Source organism: Lissotriton helveticus, chromosome 4_1, assembly GCF_964261635.1.
Source record: "Lissotriton helveticus chromosome 4_1, aLisHel1.1, whole genome shotgun sequence".
Lineage (NCBI taxonomy): Eukaryota > Metazoa > Chordata > Amphibia > Caudata > Salamandridae > Lissotriton > Lissotriton helveticus.
Genome location: NC_136063.1, coordinates 1322165349 through 1322187829, shown reverse-complemented (window position 1 = coordinate 1322187829; position 22481 = coordinate 1322165349). Strand labels below are relative to the sequence as shown.

The following is a 22481-nucleotide window of genomic DNA, read 5'->3' as shown; positions in this document are numbered from 1 at the left end:
TGGAGTTTAGTCCTACTTCAACTTAACGGAAACAGAATTGGTGGAAACATGCAGAGCCGACCCTGAAATAAGATGATCCTGAAGGAACCCCCCAAGGAACCATTCAGAGGGCTGTGTATGACTTAAAACTAAGGACACTTCCTGTTCTAGGCCCTGGGGAAGAGATTCATATATGGAAAACACAATCTCTAAAGGATTACCTCTGTCACTTCTTGGTGTAGTTCCCACTCGTGATACTCCATAGAGAGGATGTTGAGCGAATCCACTCTCATATTGAGATCCTGCAAGGTTAGCTGCCAGCGAGAAAATTCACTGTTGCTGCGCCCGCAGAGCACCTTAAAGCAGTGTCAACAACCCCACCCTGCCTGTCTTTTGAAATAATGGACGGTTGAGATGTTGTCTGTCATGTTCTGAATTGTGTTCCCTGAGATGGAAGGAGAAATACCTTCACGACAAGTCAGCCCTAGAAGTGAATGAGCCAACAAACTAAAAGGTAGAGCCATGTCTGTGGCGACCCAACGGTCTGGCTGGGCTCTACGAGCCCATGCACAAGCCGAGCCCTGAAATTTTTGGCACATAAACTGCAACAAAATCCATATAAAAATGTGCTAAAGTCTCTTCAAATTTTTTTAAAAAGTGTACTTTAACATGTATAAGCATTTCAATTTAGTATATTAGATTGTATCACTACATTGAGGGGGCGTTTATTAAAAGTGACGTTTTTTAAATATGGACTTCAAAATATTCGTGCTCCCCCCCCCCCATCACATCCATGACAACAATGCTATTAGTGAATTAAAAGGCAAGTCAGATGTCATGTGCACCCTGTATGTGGCCTAGATTCATGCATAGACCAACAATTTTAGTCTTTTAAATCAGACATACAACAGTTGCTTTTATAGCAAACACTTTGAGTTCACGTATTTCAAAGTGCTCTAATATACTATAAAGAAAAAGGAAGCACAGCAAAAAAAATTATTTGCCTAAGATAACAAAATCTGGTCAACAGGGGAAGCAGGGAAAAATCCCAGGTTTTCTAATTTTACATTGTGCCTTTCAGCCACCAGAAAGGTTTGTCTTTCCCACTTATTTTTTACATCAAGGGTTAAAGATTTTTGTTTAACTCTCGGCGAATAGGTTGGAGTGTATGTGGCAGGCAGAAGCCACATAATAGCTCGGCTCGTTTTAAGCTTGAAGGTCCAAGAGGACCTCGAGCTGAGCCAGATGGAAGCAGACGTCCCAGAGAGGCAGGGGTCCCAACCAATCATCCACATATAGGGCCAGCAGGCCTTGCCTCGAAGATGGCGTCCTGATTTTGTCCTGCTCATTGAACAGATTCGAGTCAAACTGAATTGAGTACCCCAGGACTAAGACTAAAGCAAAAAATAAATATATATATTTACCTTACATCCAAAATATAGTGTTGACCTTAGATAACAGTACTCGGTGAAAAGAGTAACAGGGGGAAAAACTTTTGATTGGGTATGTGGAACCTACAACTGAACACACTGCAATGGAGGAGCCTGCTGACAACTCTACACCCAACTGTGGAAGACCACCCAGCATGGCAAGTTTAAACCCATCAAAAGAGACTTTGTTGTGTTGCTTTATCACCCACGATCAACTCTTAATAAAATAAACACGAAGACTTTTGCAAAACGAGTTTTTCAAGCTCGGTTACATCTATGTTTTGATGTAAAATTAATGAAAACGAAGACATTTACATTAAAATAAAATTTGAGGCACATTTTGAGACACAGTTGAACGACGGTTCAAAAGAAATAGAACATAAAGGGTTTCTTTACAGACTAATTTTGCAAGCCGGGTGCTGGAGAATAAAGACGACAGATCTTTGTGATCTTACAAAGGCATGAAAGGCTGCATTGCTTAAGCGCTAATGACCAACACGCATTAGCACAGCTGCCATTCGTCCCACACCATGTAAGACACGTCACTCAGTCCAGGACATTCAGCCAGCACTGTGCATGCTGGGACTTGTAGTTTGTGCACCAACATCATACACATGCGCCTACAAAACCAAAATGCCAAATGTTATTGGCTAAAAACCGAGTACTTACAGAGTGCGTGACAAACGATTTGGGGTCACTTTGAAAGTATACTTCATAATGGGTCAAAATAAATCAAGCAGGGGAATAAATGGATGGAATATAGAGATCAATCCGTAGCAGCAGCTGCCAACCCTAGCTTGAACACTGCTGCCAGTGGCACTCTTTATTATGCCTGGTCTCAGAGATCATGAGGGAAGTGCAATTACTTCATATCGCCCTTCAGGAGCAAACAAACAAGAGGCGGTTGAGTGGTTTAGAGTGGGACAATGAGCCAACCCTGTGATGTCATCAATGGTCAAAGGGTGCATGAGGTCATATCTGCTTTCCCTGACATTTTTGTGGCTCCACATCCATGGGTATGGTTTAAAATGCTTAGGATTTATACACGAGGCAATTCCCTGGGAATTTTCCTTGCACCCGTCTCCCTCCGCAACTTAAAACCATTATCTTTTTAAATGTGGAAAAGGCCTACCTGGACTAATGTCTGCCCGTGCAGAGAAAGGAGTTCATGAACTATTTGCGTAAATACTACCTTGAGACAAAGTCGAGGCAAGTCACTGACAGCAAACACCGCCAAATACAAACAGCAGCCCAAAAGGCATGAATGCAACATACAACCACAAAGCATTTCAGGGCAGTAGGATGATACCACCTGAATGGCAAACAGCAGCCGTGCAGTGCGAGAGGGGCTCAGCTGGTAACAACTGTAATTGGGCTTGATGAGCAGAGATGCGGCCCGTAGACCGTGACCTGAGTAGCAATCTTGCTGCTGCCTTCCTTCTGAGCTCAACAACAGGCAGCATCCATTGAGTGGGACCAAAACTGGGTTACTCAAGCGAATAAAGAAACAGAAGCGCGTTCTGCAGCTAAGAAGTGATGTCAGCAAATTCCAATGGACAATGTTTGTTCAGACTCGGAGCCGGGTGGAAAACAGGCCCTGGCACCAAAATAAAAGTGGTCCTCATGAATGATTCCCACAGCTAAACAAAGGGCCCACATTTACCGAGCGGGGCATTTTGGGATTTGTAAAGACACGCTGTATATGTCTTTCGCAGGGTATCGGCGACAGTATGCATTTGTGCTTGCTGCAGGCAATGTTTGTAGTAATATCTGGGAAATCAACAGTAAAAACCGCCCTTTCGGGGCATAAATCAGGTTCACAAACAGCACCAAAAAAAACATGTGCGTCTCACCTTTGGAAGAGTTAGAGCTATTGGCAATGTAAATGATGTTTTTTACCTATGTGTTTTGTTTTGGAGTGTAGTGGATGTATGTGGTGTGGAGTGGAATTATGTGGGTTGTATTGGAATTGTTAGTTGTGGAATTGTGTGGTGTGGAATTGCGGGTTGTGTCATGTATTTGTGTAGTGGAAATATGTGGTATGGTGAATATATAGTGGTGAGAGCTGCAGAGAATAGATAGAAAGGAAGAATGAGAGGGATAGAGTGTGCAGGAAGCGGTTATTGAACTTGACAGAGGAGCAGAAATAGTGTGTGACAAATGTAGAAAGAAGGGAAGAGCAGGCCCTAGACGCATAAAGAGGGAGGTTGTGTGTACGCAGAAGACACCCTAAGAAGAGGAGGAGAGCGTGGGTTTGAGGGACGGTAACTTTGAAAAGTTACAAGACAGAAACTGTGCTTGAAGACATGAAGGTAACCAAATGAAAGAGGCAGGAATAGTGCGTGAGAGAGCAAGAGAGATGGGTAAGAAATGTATGATAGAGATAGAAAGAAAAGTGGAAAGAGCACCTAAAGGGGAGGGAGACGAGAGGTGGGATAGTGAACAGCTTGAGGAGGTACAGGAAGGTACCATGTGTGAGTAGGCAGCATAGAGAGGAGACGGTAAAATGAGGGAGGGACGAGAGAGCAGTGGTATTGCGAGATGAGAGTGGGTAGTGGGAGTGTGACTGAGAGATGAGAGGGGAAAGGGGTATGTGGGGGAGAGATGACAGTGTTGGTAAAAGTGGGAGAGAGATGTGTTGTATTGGAATTGTTTGCTGTGGAATTGAGTGAATAGTAATTAAATTGCATTAAGTGCATTGGAATTATGTACAGAGAGAATGTGTGTTATGGAATTATGTGTAATTATGTGGACTGGTATTATGTGTTGTGTATGGTAAGTTGTGGAGTTGGTTTTTGTGGTGTAACGTTACATTTTGTAGCATGAAGTGTCTTTGACATTGACATGAAGTGGAAATATGTGGTGTGTGTATAGCAGGTGTGTAGTGTGTTGTGGAATTATGTTGTGTATTTGAAATATGTGGTTTGGTGTAGAATTATTGTGGCGTGTATTTGAAATATGTGGAGCTGAATTGTGTTGCATTGTGTGGCATTTAGTGAAATTGTGCTGATTTTAATCTTGTGCCATGGTGTGTAGTGCATTTATATGTATTGCTGGTATGTGGCATAGCATGCATTCATGTGCGACATAGTTATGTAGTATGGAATACCGTGTAATTCTGCATAGTGTAATGATATGGTGCTTAGTGGTATTATGTGGAGTGTAAATATGTTGTGTGCTGCAGAATTGTGTGGCATTGATTTGAGTGGTGTGTGGAATTATGATGCATGGGTTGGAGTTGTATTATCTGGCATGGTGGGGATTAGTATTATATGGTTGGGAATGATGTGGCTGAGAAGGAGTTTTGGTAGGAGAGAATAAAAAAGTGAGAAAAAAGGAAATTAAGAATGAGAGGAGATATGAAGGATAGAAATAAAGAAACATATTGGAAATAAGACTGCAGGAAGGAGAGGATGAAAGTAGGGACTGCAAGACATGAGGGAAAGAAAGTATAGAATGGAAGACTGAGAAAGAAGAGGCAGCTAGAAAGTAATAAGTAATTTGCCACGGATCACAGGAAATTAAGCCGTGGCGGAGACTCAAACCTGGTTCCCCAGCTCCAAGGTCGGCAGCAGTAGCCATTACACCAACACCTCTCCTATGTTGGCACATAAACATAGTACTTTTCACATTTTCACAAATTATCACCCAAACACATAATAAAATAAATGTGAAGCAGAATAAGAAGTAACACTATTTATATCCAACCCTTCTGTCCTTTACGGTGACAGTGGTCCAATCCATATATTAGTCAGTTTCAAACAACCCCTCTGTCCCGGCCGGTAAATTAGAACGATTCAATATAATGCTGTGTTTGTTACAAAGGCGGCTTGCGGAGAAAAACATCCTAAAATAAGGCATCAAAGTAAGGCTAACATACAGGTCAAAAGTGCTTCTCTTGTGTAATATATCTTCACAAAAGGCACAGAAAAGGGAAGTTTTGGACTATTTGTTCCTACCACAGTTACTCTGCTTATTACCTTGCAGTATAAAAACAACAGGCTTGAAATCCAGCAAAATGCCTATAACATACCTTTAATTAGTTGTACGAGGGAGGTGTTATTAAATATGAGTGACATTGTGTAATTTAATATATGAAAAGTAGTTCACACTTGAAGTTTAAGCATTTATAATTATGTTTCATTAAATAGTGTCTTAGTGCATGTTGTGTCACAAAATCTTCATACAACTACATACATAGCTTCATAAATATTGCATTGGATGTGTTTGAAATCATATATTTCTTTTTATGGTTGAAGGAAACACAATCATAACATAACATGTGCATTTGTAAAGCACACGGTGACCCAAGGGTATCTTGGCGGTGACGCTGAATAACGGATGTATATTGTTACCCAACTCAATGGTACTCATTTTATCGACCTCCAAAGGATGAAAGGCTGAGTAGAACCACCGGGATTTGAACCTGTGAACATGAAGTCGAACACAACCCCCTTCAGTAGATACATTAGCCCACTAAGCTGCCAGACCCAGCTCACCCAGAAGCTTTGTTATTTTACTGTTGCCAACAATAATCATGTAATTCTTTCTGAATCAAACAGTATGTTTTAACATAAATTAACACTAAAAACACAAAAGGCAGCTTGATATCGACAGCAGCAAACTTGCCAGCTTGTGAACTAAGTTCCAGTGTCAGTAGGAAGCTTCAACAGGTAATTTAGGGTAATTTACGCAACGTTTACTGCCAACAAAAGGCACATATGCTGGTTTCAGCACTAATCGAGATCTCTACACCTATACCAGTTTTCTCTTTCAAAGAGGGTAGCTTTCGCCCTTTTAAACACAACTACAAAGTATTCAACCTTCTACCACTACTCCAGACTCCATGTCTCAAGCTACTCACTTTAAATTGAAAAAAAGTGTAAACGCACCCCAATCAGCTTCCGTAGTGAACATAATCAAAAGGATTAAATGTAATCATGTAACCTTTGAAGCCATCTGCAGCAACGTATTTACCTCTAAACAAAACCTTTATAACGACAAAGAGTATGGAGCAAAGTGGAATACTTTGTAGCTGTGTTGAGAAAGGAGACAGCTAGGCTCCAACAAGAAAAAATTAGCATATCTCCAAACAGCGCGATGGTTGATGCGACAGGCACACGTGGTTATAGGTGGGATGTAAATATAATGTGATTTCCCCAAAATTAATGTATGGGAACCTTTACTCAAAGCTTGGGTACTACTTCAAACTATACCCTGACAGACTCCGTTTCGTAAGTAAAACAAATCCCAAATCCCCAAATTTAAAAAAAAGCCACGTTACTAAAGCAACAAATACCCCAATGACAGACGAACCAAAAGGGATTGTAGAATGCAAATGCACTAAAAGACAAGCTTCACTAATCAATGCAGGGGAAAAAAGCCCTGATTGCATTGAGATACAGAAAGGCATCCTCTGGAATAAAATCAAGACAGATATTTTACCCTACTCACTCAGAACACTTCACATCGTCGTCTCAGACACCTTATTTTCAGAAAAATATCCTCTCATTTGCATAGCAGTGTTTTTGCATTTATATAGCTTTTACTATCCCTGACGTCACACCTTTATACCACAAGCACATGCTAAAGGTCTTAGCTGTGCTTTTGTTAACATGCAGTTTTTGGAGAGCATAAAGTTGCTGCATCCAGCAGAAGAGATAAATGATAGCAAACCTGCAGTTTGCTAAAGAGCGAGCAAGTATATATATCGCTGTTTAAAAAACATGAGTAAGTGTAGTTCAGACAAAGGGAACCTCTTATTGCCATTAAGGAACTGGAAGGTAGGGTGGCATGATTTAATGGGGCAGCTACCATATTAAAGTATCTAGATTGGGACGGAGTTTCACAAACAAAGTACTAATTTGCGAAAACATTACAAAAAGTTTGTTTTCTTACAAGATTATCCCAGCTGTCATCTGCACACAAGTTTTCCAGTCTATCATGCGTTGGTACTGCATGTCCCATGGCACCGCTAAGAGACTTCTGGAACTAATGCATGCTCTGGAGCAGCTACACTCTGGCTCCCCTCAACTGCAGGTGTAAAGTGCCAGACGCAGGTACCACAGTGTGTGCTCAGTGCCTCCGGCCAGCCCTGGGCCATGTCATGAAGAGCTCCTCCAGAAAACGCAACAGCTCCAAGGGCCACACCTCTAGCAGCTGCACCAGAGTGGCCTCCATCAGGCCGGGGGTCCCGGCCCAGGTAAGAACCTGCTCTGCCAAGGACCCTGCACAGTCACTGTGTAGCACCATGGCCTCCATGGCAACCAGGGTCATGCAGGAGTCAGAGACAGGTCATACAGCGCTATTCTGACGCTTAAGAAGTCAGGGCAGCCGGCCCTGATAACAAGTAATAAACGGCTGGGGAGGAATTCACTTTAGACCATAGTCCACACTAAACGGCGTGGGTGATGGGACAGGAAGGAGAGTGGCTGGGGGCAAGCAATAAATGACACAGGATCAATTCACTAAAAACACGCAAAAATACGAGCCAAGCCTAAAGAAAAAAAAGAGTGCCTTGATAAAACCATAAATAATCAAAGAAGTAGGGGGACAAGTCACAGGGGCAGTTTCCATGAGAGGGAACAACACACCCAAAGGCGGGACATTCAGCAAAGGTTCACCAATGAAAACAAAAAAAATTTTGAAAGACGCAGGAAACAACAAATGATAAGCGGTGTGTGTGGTGAAACCCCACAGAGTAGATACAGCATGTCTCGAAGAGACAATGCATGCGCTGCCTAGGCAAGACCTAAAAACGAGTCTACAAACTGACCTGCAAATAGACAAACCTCTTTTGCACTGACAGATTGTCCTGTAGCCCAGGCCACACTTTATGTGGCATATTCTACGTTAAGAATTATGTCAGGTTCTCCCTGCATGTGTGGAGGCTGCCAAGTAGAGTTAAAAAGACATGTGAGGGGGCCACTACATCCACTGCCTCACTGATACCTGACAAAACACTTCTTATTACTGTTCAAAACTACACCAAAGTGGTCAATCGAGCCTATCTTCTTTGCCTGCATGTGGGCCCATGCAAATCTTGCTACACCACTGAATAATCGCTGAGCCAGCTCAAGGATGTTTGGGCACCAGGCAAGACATATATTAATGCCATGGTCTAAATAAGTTTGAATGTATGATCCTTTTTTAGCCAATTCAAGCCCTCATGGTGCTGAACTATACACAAGATTAGCTTATACCTCGTCTGCCTGATCTCTGCAAGTCTGAATCAAAGGTCCAAAAGGAAACTTGAACAAGCATTGACAATGACAGTTGTTTTTATAATCAATTTCTTGTCTTGCAGCAACAATACTTTATGTGGAATGTCTTGTCTAGCCAGCCTGTTTCTCCCATTGCAGGAAAGTTAGGTAAGGGAGATTTAATAAACATTTAATAATAAATAAACCCCCCTTCACATCTGGCATTCTCGTAGCTAAAGGGAAAATCAGAGCACTGGTTAACAACACGTTGAGGAAACAGCAGAGCTGCAAATCACACCTAAAAAGTTGCCGTTGTAACTAATTACGATTTTGAAAACGTTTACAGCACAAAATTAAACTAAGAATTCAAATCCTTCATATATTTAGTGTCTTAGTTCTCCCTTACGCTCTTTCTCATTTATCCAATTGTGGTGTTACATAATGTTTAACATTTGTATTTTTTGTTTAGTGGGAAGAAATCTCCCCATAAAATATTTATTATAAAGTATATAAGGCATATTTTAAAACTGTGCCATCCAGCGGACTCTTAAAAAACAGCATCAACGAGTCAAATGGTGTTCTGGGATTTCTATATTATTTTATTAACCCTACTACTTTTGTTTTACTATTGAAATGCGGTCAGTATACCCATAATTTAAGAAGAGAATTTGCTTAGCACAACAAGGGAGCTTGTGCGGATCAGTGCCTCCACATCGACTCCTTACAAATTGATACTCCCACTATTTTCCTTGAAACAAAGTGATGGCTAACCCACCTAGTCCAGATTAAAACGTATGTATTTCAGGTTACACAGGTGTTAAGTCTGATAGATAGGTGCAAACAGGAACCATCACAATGTGGATGCAGATTATATCAAGTAATTAAAGAGCATACCATTCGCTACCACCTAAACCTACAGCATCATTTGAAACATACATCAAAACCTACACCACCGGTCACGTCCTTAGCCGTGTGGACCACATACAACCATATCACTCCTCAACCTTACATTTTCCACCACTACCTACATAATTAACCATCTTCACCCCACACCACCAGCAGCACACTACACCACTTCTGTCATCACACACACATCAACGTACACTGCCAGCTATTCCCACCATAAGCTCACTGCACAATCAAGTAAAACGCCACCAAATTCTATGAACCACATACATCGCCGCTCTAAACCACTACCTGCACCCCATACTACCATACACATATGAAGGCAGCTACTATTACATCTACACCCTATTCTTTCACTATTCACTACCTACAAAGGTCACTGCAAATTACACGCTATTGACATATCATCCTACAGCATCACCTACACACCCAGGACGGCCATTTCTTCCTATTCAATAACCAAAGCCATTATTGTCCCAGGTAGTAATAGCGCTTCCTGCCATCTCTTCTATTGCTTCCTTCACCAGTGCATAGTGCTCCCTTCAGTACCCCTGGTAAATGGGGCGTCCATGGCGGCAGCAGCAAAGTTCATCTCTCATTTCCTCCCAGTGAATTTTCTTTACCCGCCACCCACAAGTCATCATCTCCAACACAACGTACATGGTTGCAACCACCTCCACTACAGGGGGTTACAGTCTCCGACGGGCCACCAGCACATATCCCTATACGCTGATGACCTGTTGCTTTTCCTGGAAGATTCTGGGGCGGCCCTGGCTGGCGCTGATTCAGTGCTCACGGCTTTTGGTGCGGTGTCGGGTCTCCGGGTAAACTGGGCTAAGACCTGCCTGTTCCCGATCCACAACGATAGTCCCAAACCGGACATTCATAGAGAGATCCGTTGGGAGCCGGTTTGCTTTAAGTACCTGGGGGTGCACGTTTACCATTGCCCTGCTGACACACTCGAGAGTAACATATCCAGAGGCATCCGAGCGCTTAAGGTTAGCATGACCTTTTGGTCCACCCTGCCCCTGTCAGTGGCAGGACGAATTGCGCTACTGCAGATGGTGGCACTCCCCCGCCTGCTATACTACTTCAGGACGCTGCCGATCTGGATCCCTAGATCTAGCTTTCAGGGCCTGGAGTCCATGATAGTGGCGTTCTTGTGGGGCTCGGGCCGCCGTAGAGTGGCGCTCAAGACCTTGCAGAGACCTAAGGCGGAGGGGGGGTTAGCGGCGCCCGACTTTGAGACGTACTATTTGGCCGCTCAGCTACAGACCTATACCCAGGAGGTGGCGTGTGAGTTTCGGGGTCCGGAAGAGTGAAGGGGCACTGGTATACCCAGACATGTCTTATCATATATCGCACTCCAACAGAAGCTTGATTTGAGGGACCTCACTCAGGAGGAACGCACCATACGCTCGTGTTGGAACAGGACACATCGTAAAATGGGAAGACCGAGACCTTATGCCCCGGAGATCCCGCTGGGAATGCTCACTGCACTACCCCACGGTGGCGACTGGTCACGACTAGGAGAATGGGAGGAGATGGGTGTACAGACCGTAGGTGACCTCTACGAAGACGGGACGTTGTTGCCCTTCCAGGCGCTTCTAGACCGATATGATGTCCCTAGAGGCGATTTTTGCTCCATGCGGCGGTCACAAGGGCACTCCAGGCACATTGGAAGATGGGCCAGGGGGAACCGCAGGTGTCGGCGGCGTGCCAGTACGTCATGATGTCTGCGGGAACGGTTAAAGCAGTCTCATGCTTATATTCCAGAATGGTGGAGGACAGACTGACCCCCTTGACGGTTCTTAAGACCCGATGGGAAATGGACATAGGGAAGGAAATCCCGGAGACCACGTGGGCCCAGCTGTTACGGCAGGCCTGGAAGGGCACACGTAATGCCCGGTTCCAACTGGTCCACTTCTACATTTTACATCGCGCCTATTTGACACCGGAGAAGCTACAGAAATACTTCGACCTGGAGACGGCGGCCTGCCTTAGATGAAGAACGGACGGAGCGGACCTTTTGCACATGCTATGGTCCTGTTCTATGCTGATTTCCTACTGGTTGTTTGTGGGAGAAACACTGGCTGAAGTGACTGGTAGATCGTTACAGATAGACGCAGCTGTAGGGATCCTACACTTGTTTCCGCATACCCCTAAACATAAGATCACTAATAAGTTTATAGATTTAGGGTTGCTTCTAGCCAAACGGGAAATCACCAGACACTGGAAGGCGCGAGTTGGTCTTGCAGGTGGTAAATGGCGTAATGAACTTCTCAAATGGGCGGGAAGTGAAAGCACGTTGAGATACCAACAGGCGAGGCGGCGACGGGATGAGAAAGCTCTAGAGGCGGCGCAGGCATGGGAGACGTTGGTGCAGGCCCTGCGCGACCACGACACACATACTGACTCTGATAGTACAGACGGAGAGCGACCTGGACCCCAATAACGGATTACTGGTGGGTTAGGCCCCCGAAGGAGACCTAAGTCTCTTATCACGAACTGATTGACCATACGATACTCTGCCGATGACGAGGGGGGTGGAGGGAGGGGGAAAGAGGAGAGGGAGCGCTATCGGCTTCCGTGAGCACTAGAATGATGTACCACTGAGACTGACAATTTACTCCTCTGGGGGGATAGAACTGTTTGGGGAAAGGGGAGGGGGTGTTTGGTTGGGTTGTTTAGAAAAGCAGAAGAGTTTTATTCTTTTCACCTGCTGCACTTTACTGGAACGGAGAGATGTTACCTGTGGACTAATGGCACACGCTGCCCGACCCCCGGGTTGTGGGCTGAATGGCCGTGTATAGAGCTGATACTATTGACGTCCTCATGGCTTTCCCTAAATATAAGGTGCCAATAATGTGTCAACTTTTGTTACCTGCAATAAAAACATATATGACAAAAAAAAATGGTTGCAACCACCTCCATCGCATTAATTATTTCGAAAGTGTCATGAGGTTCTCCAGTATTTAGACGTGGTTCAGAGTGTGATTACCCTTAAATAGAAGACACTTGGCAATACAAGAATAAAGTACATTTGTGTTTCCATTATATTTGGTAAACATCTCCTAATTCCTGCAAAACAGAAGATGCTATTCAAGTAAAAAGCAAAGCCTGATAAAGCATTTTTGTTATAATGCATTCAAACTGAGCTGTTAAGTTCTCTCTGATATTAAAAGCCATCAATTCTTTATTTCAGATTCTACTAGCTCAACGCCCATTGTAATTCAGTGCACATTTTAAAAGAAATGTGCAAAATAAATGATGCCAAAAGTCTCAGGCACAATGCAAAGCAATCACCATCCGAAGAGCGGAAAGCAATACCCAGTAGCCCTCTAAGCCTGTATTTACAATGCAATTACATTGAATAGGATGCAGTAGAGCTGAGGTGGAACCCAGTGAAACGGCACTAATCCTCTTATTAGCTGAATACAAGTGAAAATAAATATCCACGTTACCTCTGTCCTCAAGTGGGTTACTGGCAAGGTTAATTGTATGGAGTCCTGAGTTGGGATTATGGCCCAAGGCGCTGGCCAATTTTTGTGCAAAATCTCTGAAAGAGAGTGAAAAAAACGAGGTTTAACATACCCCTTTCTGCAATTATACAGTAAACCTGACTGCTTCGTTGGGAAAAGATTTTTCAATTAACAAAAACTGTGTTTTTAATTTGGCACATGGAATGACTAATTTTCCTGAAGTGAAAGATAACCACACTTGCAATACAGAACGTAAATCTTAAAAAAGATGATGTTTAGTGATTTTATCTGAAAATGTCAATATGGTACTCTTCAAGAGTTGTCTGGAGCGGTAGCTTCAGATACTCCCACGGTACCTAAAAATGTGCTTGTGTTTCCTGATATGTAAATACTGGGCTTGGAAACACAGGAACCAGTAACCAGTTACCAGTTTTATTGTGTGTTTGCATGTACCTGAAAAATGGGGATAAAAAAGGGCCGGGGCTACAGGGCATAGGCTCAGCCTAGTCCACGTCTGCCCCCAAGTGTGCCATGTAGGAGACAACATTTTCCCCCATAGGACATGTAGTTCATTCACTCCATTAACCTACACATTCTGGCACCCGCATATCACCCCCCCCCCCCACCAGCGACCTGCACAGGTCCACCTACAGATATACACCACCGGCTAGGGCAGGTGCTAAATATCAGTGCAACAGTACCCCAAAAACAGGTAAAATATGAAGATTTCGGTATTTCTGGGTATGTATGGTTATACCCAAGATCAGGGTCTAAAACGTTCAATGGATTGATTCAGGTGCAGAGATCCCATTCATAATTGTAGACTTTGGGACCACATATCACCACACCTAAATCCGACACACTCAAATAAGGGCCTAACAGCCTGATTCATCAAGCCGAAATCGGCTCGCAAAGGGCCAGATTCTGAGAATCTGGCCCTTTGCGAGCGCAATTTTTGCATTTGGGATTCATCATCCCAAATGCAAAAATCGGTAATAGCGATTTCGCCATTTTGCGAGGAATTACATTTAAGGAATCTCTATTTGAGATTCCTTAAATGCAATTCATCATCCATTTAAAAATTGCGAATTCGCAATTTCGGCCCGCTATTTACCGCGAGGTCAAACCTCGTGGTAAATAGCGAAAACTAAGAAAAATGCTTTTAAAAGCATTTTTCTAAGTTGCATGTTGCACACACACATGTCCTTTGGACATGTGTGTGCGCAACACCTGTTTCAATTTGCATTTAAGGGGTGCTACAGGGTGTCCTTTGGACACCCCTGGCACCCTTTAAATCGCTATCTTATTTGCGATTAGCAAATTGCTAATCGCAAATAAGGAATACTCCCCATTCATTCCTATGGGCCTTTTGGCCCATAGGAATGAATGGGGAGTTATTCCTTATTTGCGATTAGCAATTTGCTAATCGCAAATAAGGAATGTGTAGGAATCGCATTTCTTAATGCAATTTCTACATGAATCCCGTTTTGCAAATCCTTAATAGCGATTCGTTATGAATCGCTATTAGGGGCTCGCAAAACGGGAGAATGATGAATCAGGCCATAAGTGAGCTAATATATGAATGGAAAATGCACACAAGGTCCAGGTCAGATTAATAATGCTTTCCTGACATATCAGGCCACTGATGACGCCTCCTGTCATTCATAGGTCAAGATCTCTTTTCAAGGTCAAGGTCTCTTTTTAGGTGAAAGGTAAGAGCAAGGAGAGTTCAAATAACTGCAGACTTAAGACTTGGCAGATGGCAAATTAGAATATACCTTTCTGAATGAGGCAGATCTTATCCTAATGAATCCAAGTAAAGACAACAAAGTGAAGTTTTTCACCTGAAAATGAGAGTAGGTTTAGCAATATTCAATCAATAACGTGAAGACATGGGTATATGTTCATGTAAAGCTTCGCGAAGGTTGACTGTAAGCGTATCGCTAGGATCTCAAATAATGAGTCCACCATATGTTCTGGAGACCCTCTGTAGTGACAAGGATCTGGAAGGCCACACAGGGCAGGATTCACTAAAAAGTCAGGATTTATCACCCGTTAGGTTATGCGAGTTAAGAGTACATTTCTACACTTTTTTGGGAATTCTAAATGAATTCCTTGAGTACAACAGGAAGCCTTGAGTCACCGTTTTAAAAAGAGTGGTCTCAAGTATAGATATTTACACAAGCATATACGTAAACTGTGTACAACTAAGAATGTAAGTAATCAGAAGAAGTCATTTTCATTTCTCCACAGAATTTTTTTTATTTTTCTTCCACGAAGAAAATCTTTTTAATACACTCTATGCATTTGAGGGTATTACTTCCCATTGCTTACCCTTGGACAGGGAGTCAGCCCTGACCCGGAAGCAAGAAAAGCTATGGCCCTATTGAGGCTGGAATATGCCTGCCAAAGGTTTGTGCATACCCACATGCTCCAAAGTTTCTGTGTGTTCACCTTCTTAAACAGGAATTCCCAAAGCCAGACACCCACCACATGTACCCGGGAGAAGTAGAGAACTTTAAAAGCATACACAGCAACAGTATACATTGAGAATGCTTTTCACAACAGGCCAGTAATTCTGTTGCATCATTAATAAAGTCTCTGCGTGCAAAAACGTTTATTTTGTGATCTGAAAATAAGCTAAAATGGCAACAAAATATTATTTGGATAGCAAAGGAAAAACAATGAACGAACAAGGGGCATTAGTGAACAGCAAAAGCAAAGGCATACAAACATGAATCACTTCCTAGGCAAAAGAATTATAAACTAGTAATTAAAATGTCACTGTCTGGAAAGTAAATACATTAAAGAACACATATGGCTGTCAATTAAAAGTGACATATGAAGTTGCGTTTGAAGTCTAACAAAATGATTACTTGATGCACCATCACTAAAACCTTATAGGAACACAAATTGAACAGTGCAAACATCCATGAAATACCATGGCCTCGAAGGACAGTTAGGTGAAGTAATGGCAGACCATAAAAATATATGGAAACCATTGGTTGAAAGAGGGTAAGCTAAAAGCAATTAAACGAAGGATTAGAAATGTGACTCAATAGAAGGGTGATATAGGTTGTCGGAAAGCTTATTGTGTGCAGAGATTTTGGCACTTTTAAATCAAGGAAGTGTGGGTTGAAATATGTGTTTGGTTCAGGTTTGTGTGGGGATTAGGCACGCTAACAGATTTTATAATTATATTTTGTATATAAAGGTGAACAATACCAAGCTGAAATGTTAAACTAAGTGTATAATGTTCAAAACGTTATATACTGATACTGATGGGTTTTCCTGAATTGGTTAATTTGCAGTGACCCCTGACGAAGGGCTGGTGACACAGCCCGAAATGCATTGGATGTGTAATAAAGAAATGCTGCTCTGAACTACTGGTTGCATTTGGATCTTATTTTCGAAGAAGTCCGGATAGACACACGGGAATAGGAGAAGTTTCCTAAAATGCATTTTGTTACGAATGTGGATATGCAAATGAGAAAAAGAATACTTTGAAGAACTTTGGATTAAACTAGAAGATTATTGAATAAAGCGAAATGGAGAACAGTTGGTTGGATCTTGTATGCAGGAAACGCAGTGCTTCTGGGAGTGGAGCGTAGATTCTGCGCTCCCCACTACAATGTATTTAATTCAGTGCATTAGGGCAAGGCACTACCTAGTTCCGCACGCAATAAACACAAGAGGATGTTCGTATTGGATGAACTTTTGAATAATATGGAGTGATTACCACCCTTATTCATGCTCTAACCATTGAGCCACACTTCTCCACCATGATTGTGATATCATCCACGTATATCAAACAGGAAAAGGGATGACCACCTATCCTGGGGCACCCCCCCCCCCCTGCTAGTTGCTCGACTGTCAGGAGGTCGTACTACTGTTCCAACACTTCATGAATATAACAACTTCTTGTGCTTTCTTTTAATTTCTGTGACAATTAAAGGGAAGAGAGGATTTATTCATCCAGGGAGCATTATCTCAACATCTGGCATCATCCCCCGATACTTCACATCACAATCCATAGGCTATGCAAGCCTAATCCATACTGGCCTTAGGGCAGGTATGCGGCTTCTCTAACACACTTCTCATAGTAGCGGAATATTAGCTACTGGTATTTATGAGCAGAGATTTGTAGGAAATATCTATAATCATATATAAAGCTTTTTCGGATTCTGTATACTTTATGTACCCTATTGCCAATATGATTAAGATTCATGCTACAATTTTCATACATATATGCTGTACTAGGATGGTGTGCAATAAAAGCCCATGGTACACAATTTATATGTTACTTTTGTTGGCTAACATGGATGAGAGGGCTGAGGGAAATCACCAATAACCTGCTGAGTTTCTGGCAGGATTGACTGTCCATTCCACTATGTGTTTTTCCTCTGACACAGTCATGGGGCACCTGTCTGTTTTCCCATCTGCATGACTGGTAGCTACACATTCCTGGCCTGGAGGCCAAGAGAAATCTACTGGTTCGGCCCAACATTTGTCACGCTTCAGAACTCAGAGTATCTTGGCTGTCACTGGTGTTATCATGAAAAAGTTTTATGGAATTTTTATCATTTGCTCACTTTGCAAATAATGAAGTGTAGTATTTAGCCATCAAGATGTCTCCACTTTTGCCACACTTAGTGTCATCCATTAGCAGTTACCTCTATGTTATTAAAGGCTCCTTTTCAAGTTGTCACATATATGGATTGGATGGAATGCTTGGATTAATCTCAGCCACTGGCAATTACTCGGGGACCTATCCCAGTCCATTTTTATTTTGCACAAAATGTCACCTCAGTTAATTTTGCCAAAGGTAACGTTTTTATTTAACACCATTCCTTTGAATTTCGAGAACGCATTATTGGATAAATTCCAGCAATCCATTCATTCTTCTGTTTGGACCTCTAAAGTCGCTAGAATATCATGGAGGAAGCTAAGACGTAGAAGGGAGAAAGGTGGTCTGGCACTCCCTGATATCCACTATTATGCTTGGGCCTTCCAGCTAACTCACTCCAGAATGCTGCTAAAATCTCCAGACTCTTCAGGGAGAGGTAAAATGTTTTAAGCTATGGGGTTTCCACATGAAGGTTAGCTCAGGGGAATCCCCTGTAAGAACATTTGGTTAACAAGCTTGTAGGAAAGAAAGAGATTTCTTTTTCCTAATGGGCAATTGAAAAGGCTATTGACGGCGAGTTCAAGCTAGTTGAGGACTTATGGGAGTCAGCCATCCCGGAGACAGACTGGGAGGAACTGTGGAAGACCTCTTATAATATTCTCTTCTCAGTCGTGGAGCTAGCTTGGCTGAGGAGGAACCACTATTTTAGGACACACAGAGCTTATTTCTCCCCGGCAAGGCTCTCCAAAATCTCTAAAGGCCCACCTGCAAGGTGCAAAAAATGTAACTTGAAAAGTGTCCCGGATGTGCATATGTTTTGGGCTTGTCCATCTCTCCTGAAATTCTGGAGAGAAGTTGGAGATTGTTTATCATCTATTTTGGGTCGCACAATACAAATTTACCTTAAACTTATTATTTTTGGTGTTTGTATCTAGTGACTTCACTGACCCTGATAGAGGTTTTCTATTTTTGCTATTCTGTTGGCCAGACAGGAAATATGTAAGAGATGGGTCGAGACAACACCCCCAACACAAGCGGACTGGTTACCTTCTTTATACAAAACCTCAAAAATAGATTTGGCCTGACTGAAGAACTCTAAGAAGAGTCTCATTTGGAACAGCTTGCTAAATTGGACTTCAGTCTGAGTTTTTTTTTTTGTCCTATGATTAAGCCTCAGTTGAACTCTCAGACTGTGCTGGAGAGAGCTGTAAGCTGTTAGGTTCAGCCTGCCTGGCCTCCGGCCTCAGTCTTTGGTCTCAAATACTGAAGCGAGTACAACCACCCTATCCTTAACATCGGGAGGTCAGCAACTGGAGGGAAATTGGTTTTGCTACTGGTAGGCGTGGGACGAAGGGCGGAAACGATCACCTCATAGCCTACTTCTCTTATTTGAGCAACAGTGGCAATCTTCTGATCTTTTGTTAGCTGAGGTTTGAGGCGAATGAGGAAAAAAAATGTCACCTCAGTTTGGACCCAGTTATATGCAAATCAGTATGGGATGTGGTCTTGGGTAATTATCAGTGGCTGAGATTAATTCAAGTATTTCAGTCATCTTTTTTTGTATACTTTAGTGTGCCGCCCTAAGTTGGACGGGTATGCCCAGACGTGGGTCCAGTGCACACTGTGTCACTTGAATCAAGCTATATCTGGCGGATGAGCCCTAACTAGGTTGGTTGTATTCCAGCTCAGGGAGGACCTGGCCTGGCAGTTCGGGTTGGACTGTACCCACTGCAGCAATGTCAAGACTTGTTTGCATATGGCTGGGTCCAATCTGAGGTGGCATGATGTACAAAATAACGATTAAGTGGCTGAAATTAATTCAAGCATTTCATCCTTTGCTTTTGTAATATTTTAGGAATAAAGAAGCAATCAAAAGGTTAAAATAGTCAGATGATAAAGACTCAAAATGCATTTTTGATGCTCCAAGGAGACAAACTTTAAACTTTAGGTCTTTCCTGACAGCACCCCAGAAAAGATAAAAAGTAATCCGCAATGAAAAGAGACATAAGGTTGTTTTTGGCAGAGGTTGATGGCTGAGCTGTGCTATGCAGCTCATTCGAGAGTACCCTAGGGAGAAATGAAGTTCCTATTCTTTAATTCAGGGAGAAATCGAGGCCTTATTTTAGTTTACTGTGCCCATGTTATTACTGCATGAGGAAAAGCACGTTCGACAACATGTTTGTTTAAAAAAAAAAAAAGCATGGTATATTTGAAAAGTCCTTACGTTCGAAGACCTGCATTTTCTAAGACCAGTTCTTCCAATCGACTGGACCTATTCACCACCCTGAGAATCTGATCACAGACATCAGCTGACTGCAAAGAAAAAAAAATCATTACAGAAGAATTCAAACTTATAACTAGCGCTTTGCAAGAAATAATATCTAATAGCATTTCATATTTGCTAACAGTGAAACTCTTACATTTGCTCATTCACATGTTAGAGCCAAAATTCCAGACGAGAAAAAAGCTGCTTCAGTTCCACCTACACAACACTTGATGTCAGATTGACTATTCATGTTAATCACTGTTGTATTTCATTTGAGTAACATTTTGCTTCTAACAGAATGTTTTGGTTGCTGTCCAAGAAAAGTGGATTGAAATTTGATGCAGTTGTGTTTTCGAATCTCCACTTGCAGCCTATCTCTAGAGATAGGCTAAGGAAAGACAATTTCGGTGACCCAGGACTTAGCCACTATTCACCGGACTAATAAATTGTTTTAACAAAAGCAGATACATTGACAAGCCCTCTAAGCAAAGAGAAACCTCGAATTACACTGGCAAAAGAAGGAGTGAGTCATCTAAAGTTGCAAATGACCATGCCCCGAGCACTGCATAAGTAATCTGGCAAAGATACATGGGGCCCAAAAGATGCAGATGTAATCTTTCAATATGCTTCTTTAGGTGTTACAAATGTATTTTCATTACAAATACTTTAATCCCAACAGCCTCCCTGCTAACACGTTTCGCTACACCCCTTGTAAAATTTGTCACATCATCAGGGCAGGAGTAATTTACAATCATCCTCGTAGGTGACAAGACTCATAGCTTCTTTACTTCTGTTGTTTAGTTTATATCCAAATAACAACACTGTATAAGATTTTGTTGGATTCTGAAAACAATTATTTTAGAAATGGGATCTGATAGCCAAACTTTGTCAATATGTAACAAGTATGGTGCAGTGGCAAAGTCCCTGGTTGGAGTGTACCCAACGGGGTATGATCGACCATATTCTCAGATTTTAATTCAGTTCTGCGAATCCACTCAGCACACCGCCACATATTAATCATAAACATTGACTTGGATACTAATCAAGTGACTACTGAAAGAAATATACCAGAAAAAAGTGCATTAACAGCCAAAGTATCACATGAAAAATTTAGCACTTGTATAGACATGAATGTTATAATGAAGCAATAGGTCTGCTCCTATGGAATAGCCCAGGGAAACACTGTGGCTGCATTAAAGAAAGTCCAGTCAACCAATACAGTGTACATGACCCTGTTTCGGGGTTAATCTACACCATTTGTAGACCTAAAGCCACAGCACATTCCAATTAATTCTACAAATATTACAGCAGTCTGTTGAATGCTTACTTGCATTGCCCCAGTCCTCTGGTGCTCAACTAATGGGAAGAACCTATGTATATGCTGCTGATGTCTTTGGGAGGTTGGGGATACTGTAGCATTATGGCAGTGTGGTCTCGAGCCACTATGCTGCCATACCAAGGGTAGTGAAGGTTGCCAATTTGGCCTTCCCAGGAGCAGATGCTGAATTGCTGGTTAAAGGGGTTTGTCCACCCAACTTAAAATGCAGGAACAAGACATCAGAACCCAGCCTTTACCATTCCAAAATGCTCAGACGGGTCTTCATTGTCATGATCAGAAGAAGCAGTAATGGATGACTACATAAGAGCTACTAACAGTTTAGTTTTTTAGGTTGTAAAGTTTCAAAATGCTTGTTCTTCGTTTGTGATAAGTCCACTTGTACCTATAGTTCCTTGTTTGTTCTGCTAAAATGAAGAGGCGCTTTATGATTGCATAGGACAATAAGATCAGTCATTATATCACACACAGAGCCATAAAACTGATCACATGAACTATGAACCAATGGAATTTACTGCAGTGCTCTTCTGCACAAAAAACTATGATGATTTTAAAGCTTGCCTAACACACGCTAGTAAGGTTTCCAACATTTGTAAATGTGGTTTGTATGTCCACTTTAGAGTCCTATAGTGGGTTGTAGAAACTATTGCATTTCAGTCAGCAGAACTAAAACACATCATTTTTCTACATTAGGATAATTGTTACTGGTACCCTAAAGCATTCTCGTTGAATGTTGGGAAATGGAGATATCCACTTATTAGGGAGAGATTGGTGACGAATCTACAAGCCTTATTACATTTTACACTCTCAAATGAGGCACAAGATAATTCCTTTTCACCAAATATGTCAAATTAGTGGGATATTATTATGTGATGCAGAGAACACGGGGCTGGGCTGAGATCACCAACCTGATTTAACATACCTACAAAGAAAAACCAACGACCAAGGTCAGGAACAAACCTGAAGGAGGAAAGCTCATGATACAATCTCAGTAGACACTGAGCTTGCACTCGACCACCAAGAATGGTGTTGGAAGCTTCAGTGGTTCAAAGATGAGACCAGGAATCGAATCACCAGAAGAAATATAAAGGAATGAATTGGTTACTTTTGCTCTCTTGTATCCATCCATTCTCAACAAAAAAGGGAACATACTGAACAGCCCCAATGTATTGATTGAGACTACACTGAAGTAAGGCAGTTTTGGGGAACATATATGGCATAGGATCTTCCAACCGAACTGAACACGACCCCAG

General features: G+C 42.2%; 1 protein-coding gene across 2 annotated transcripts in view; it reads right to left on the bottom strand.

Annotated features, from left to right (window-relative positions):
- The window catches only part of CARMIL1 (capping protein regulator and myosin 1 linker 1), a 1033060-nt gene that overhangs the window by 497187 nt on the left and 513392 nt on the right, over positions 1-22481 (bottom strand). For both annotated transcript variants that reach the window (XM_078687906.1, XM_078687907.1), the window contains exons 10-11: positions 19851-19939; positions 12982-13076 (exon numbers count right to left, since the gene is read on the bottom strand). In XM_078687906.1, the coding sequence (XP_078544032.1) occupies positions 12982-13076; positions 19851-19939 (184 nt within the window). The remainder of the gene's footprint in view (positions 1-12981; positions 13077-19850; positions 19940-22481) is intronic.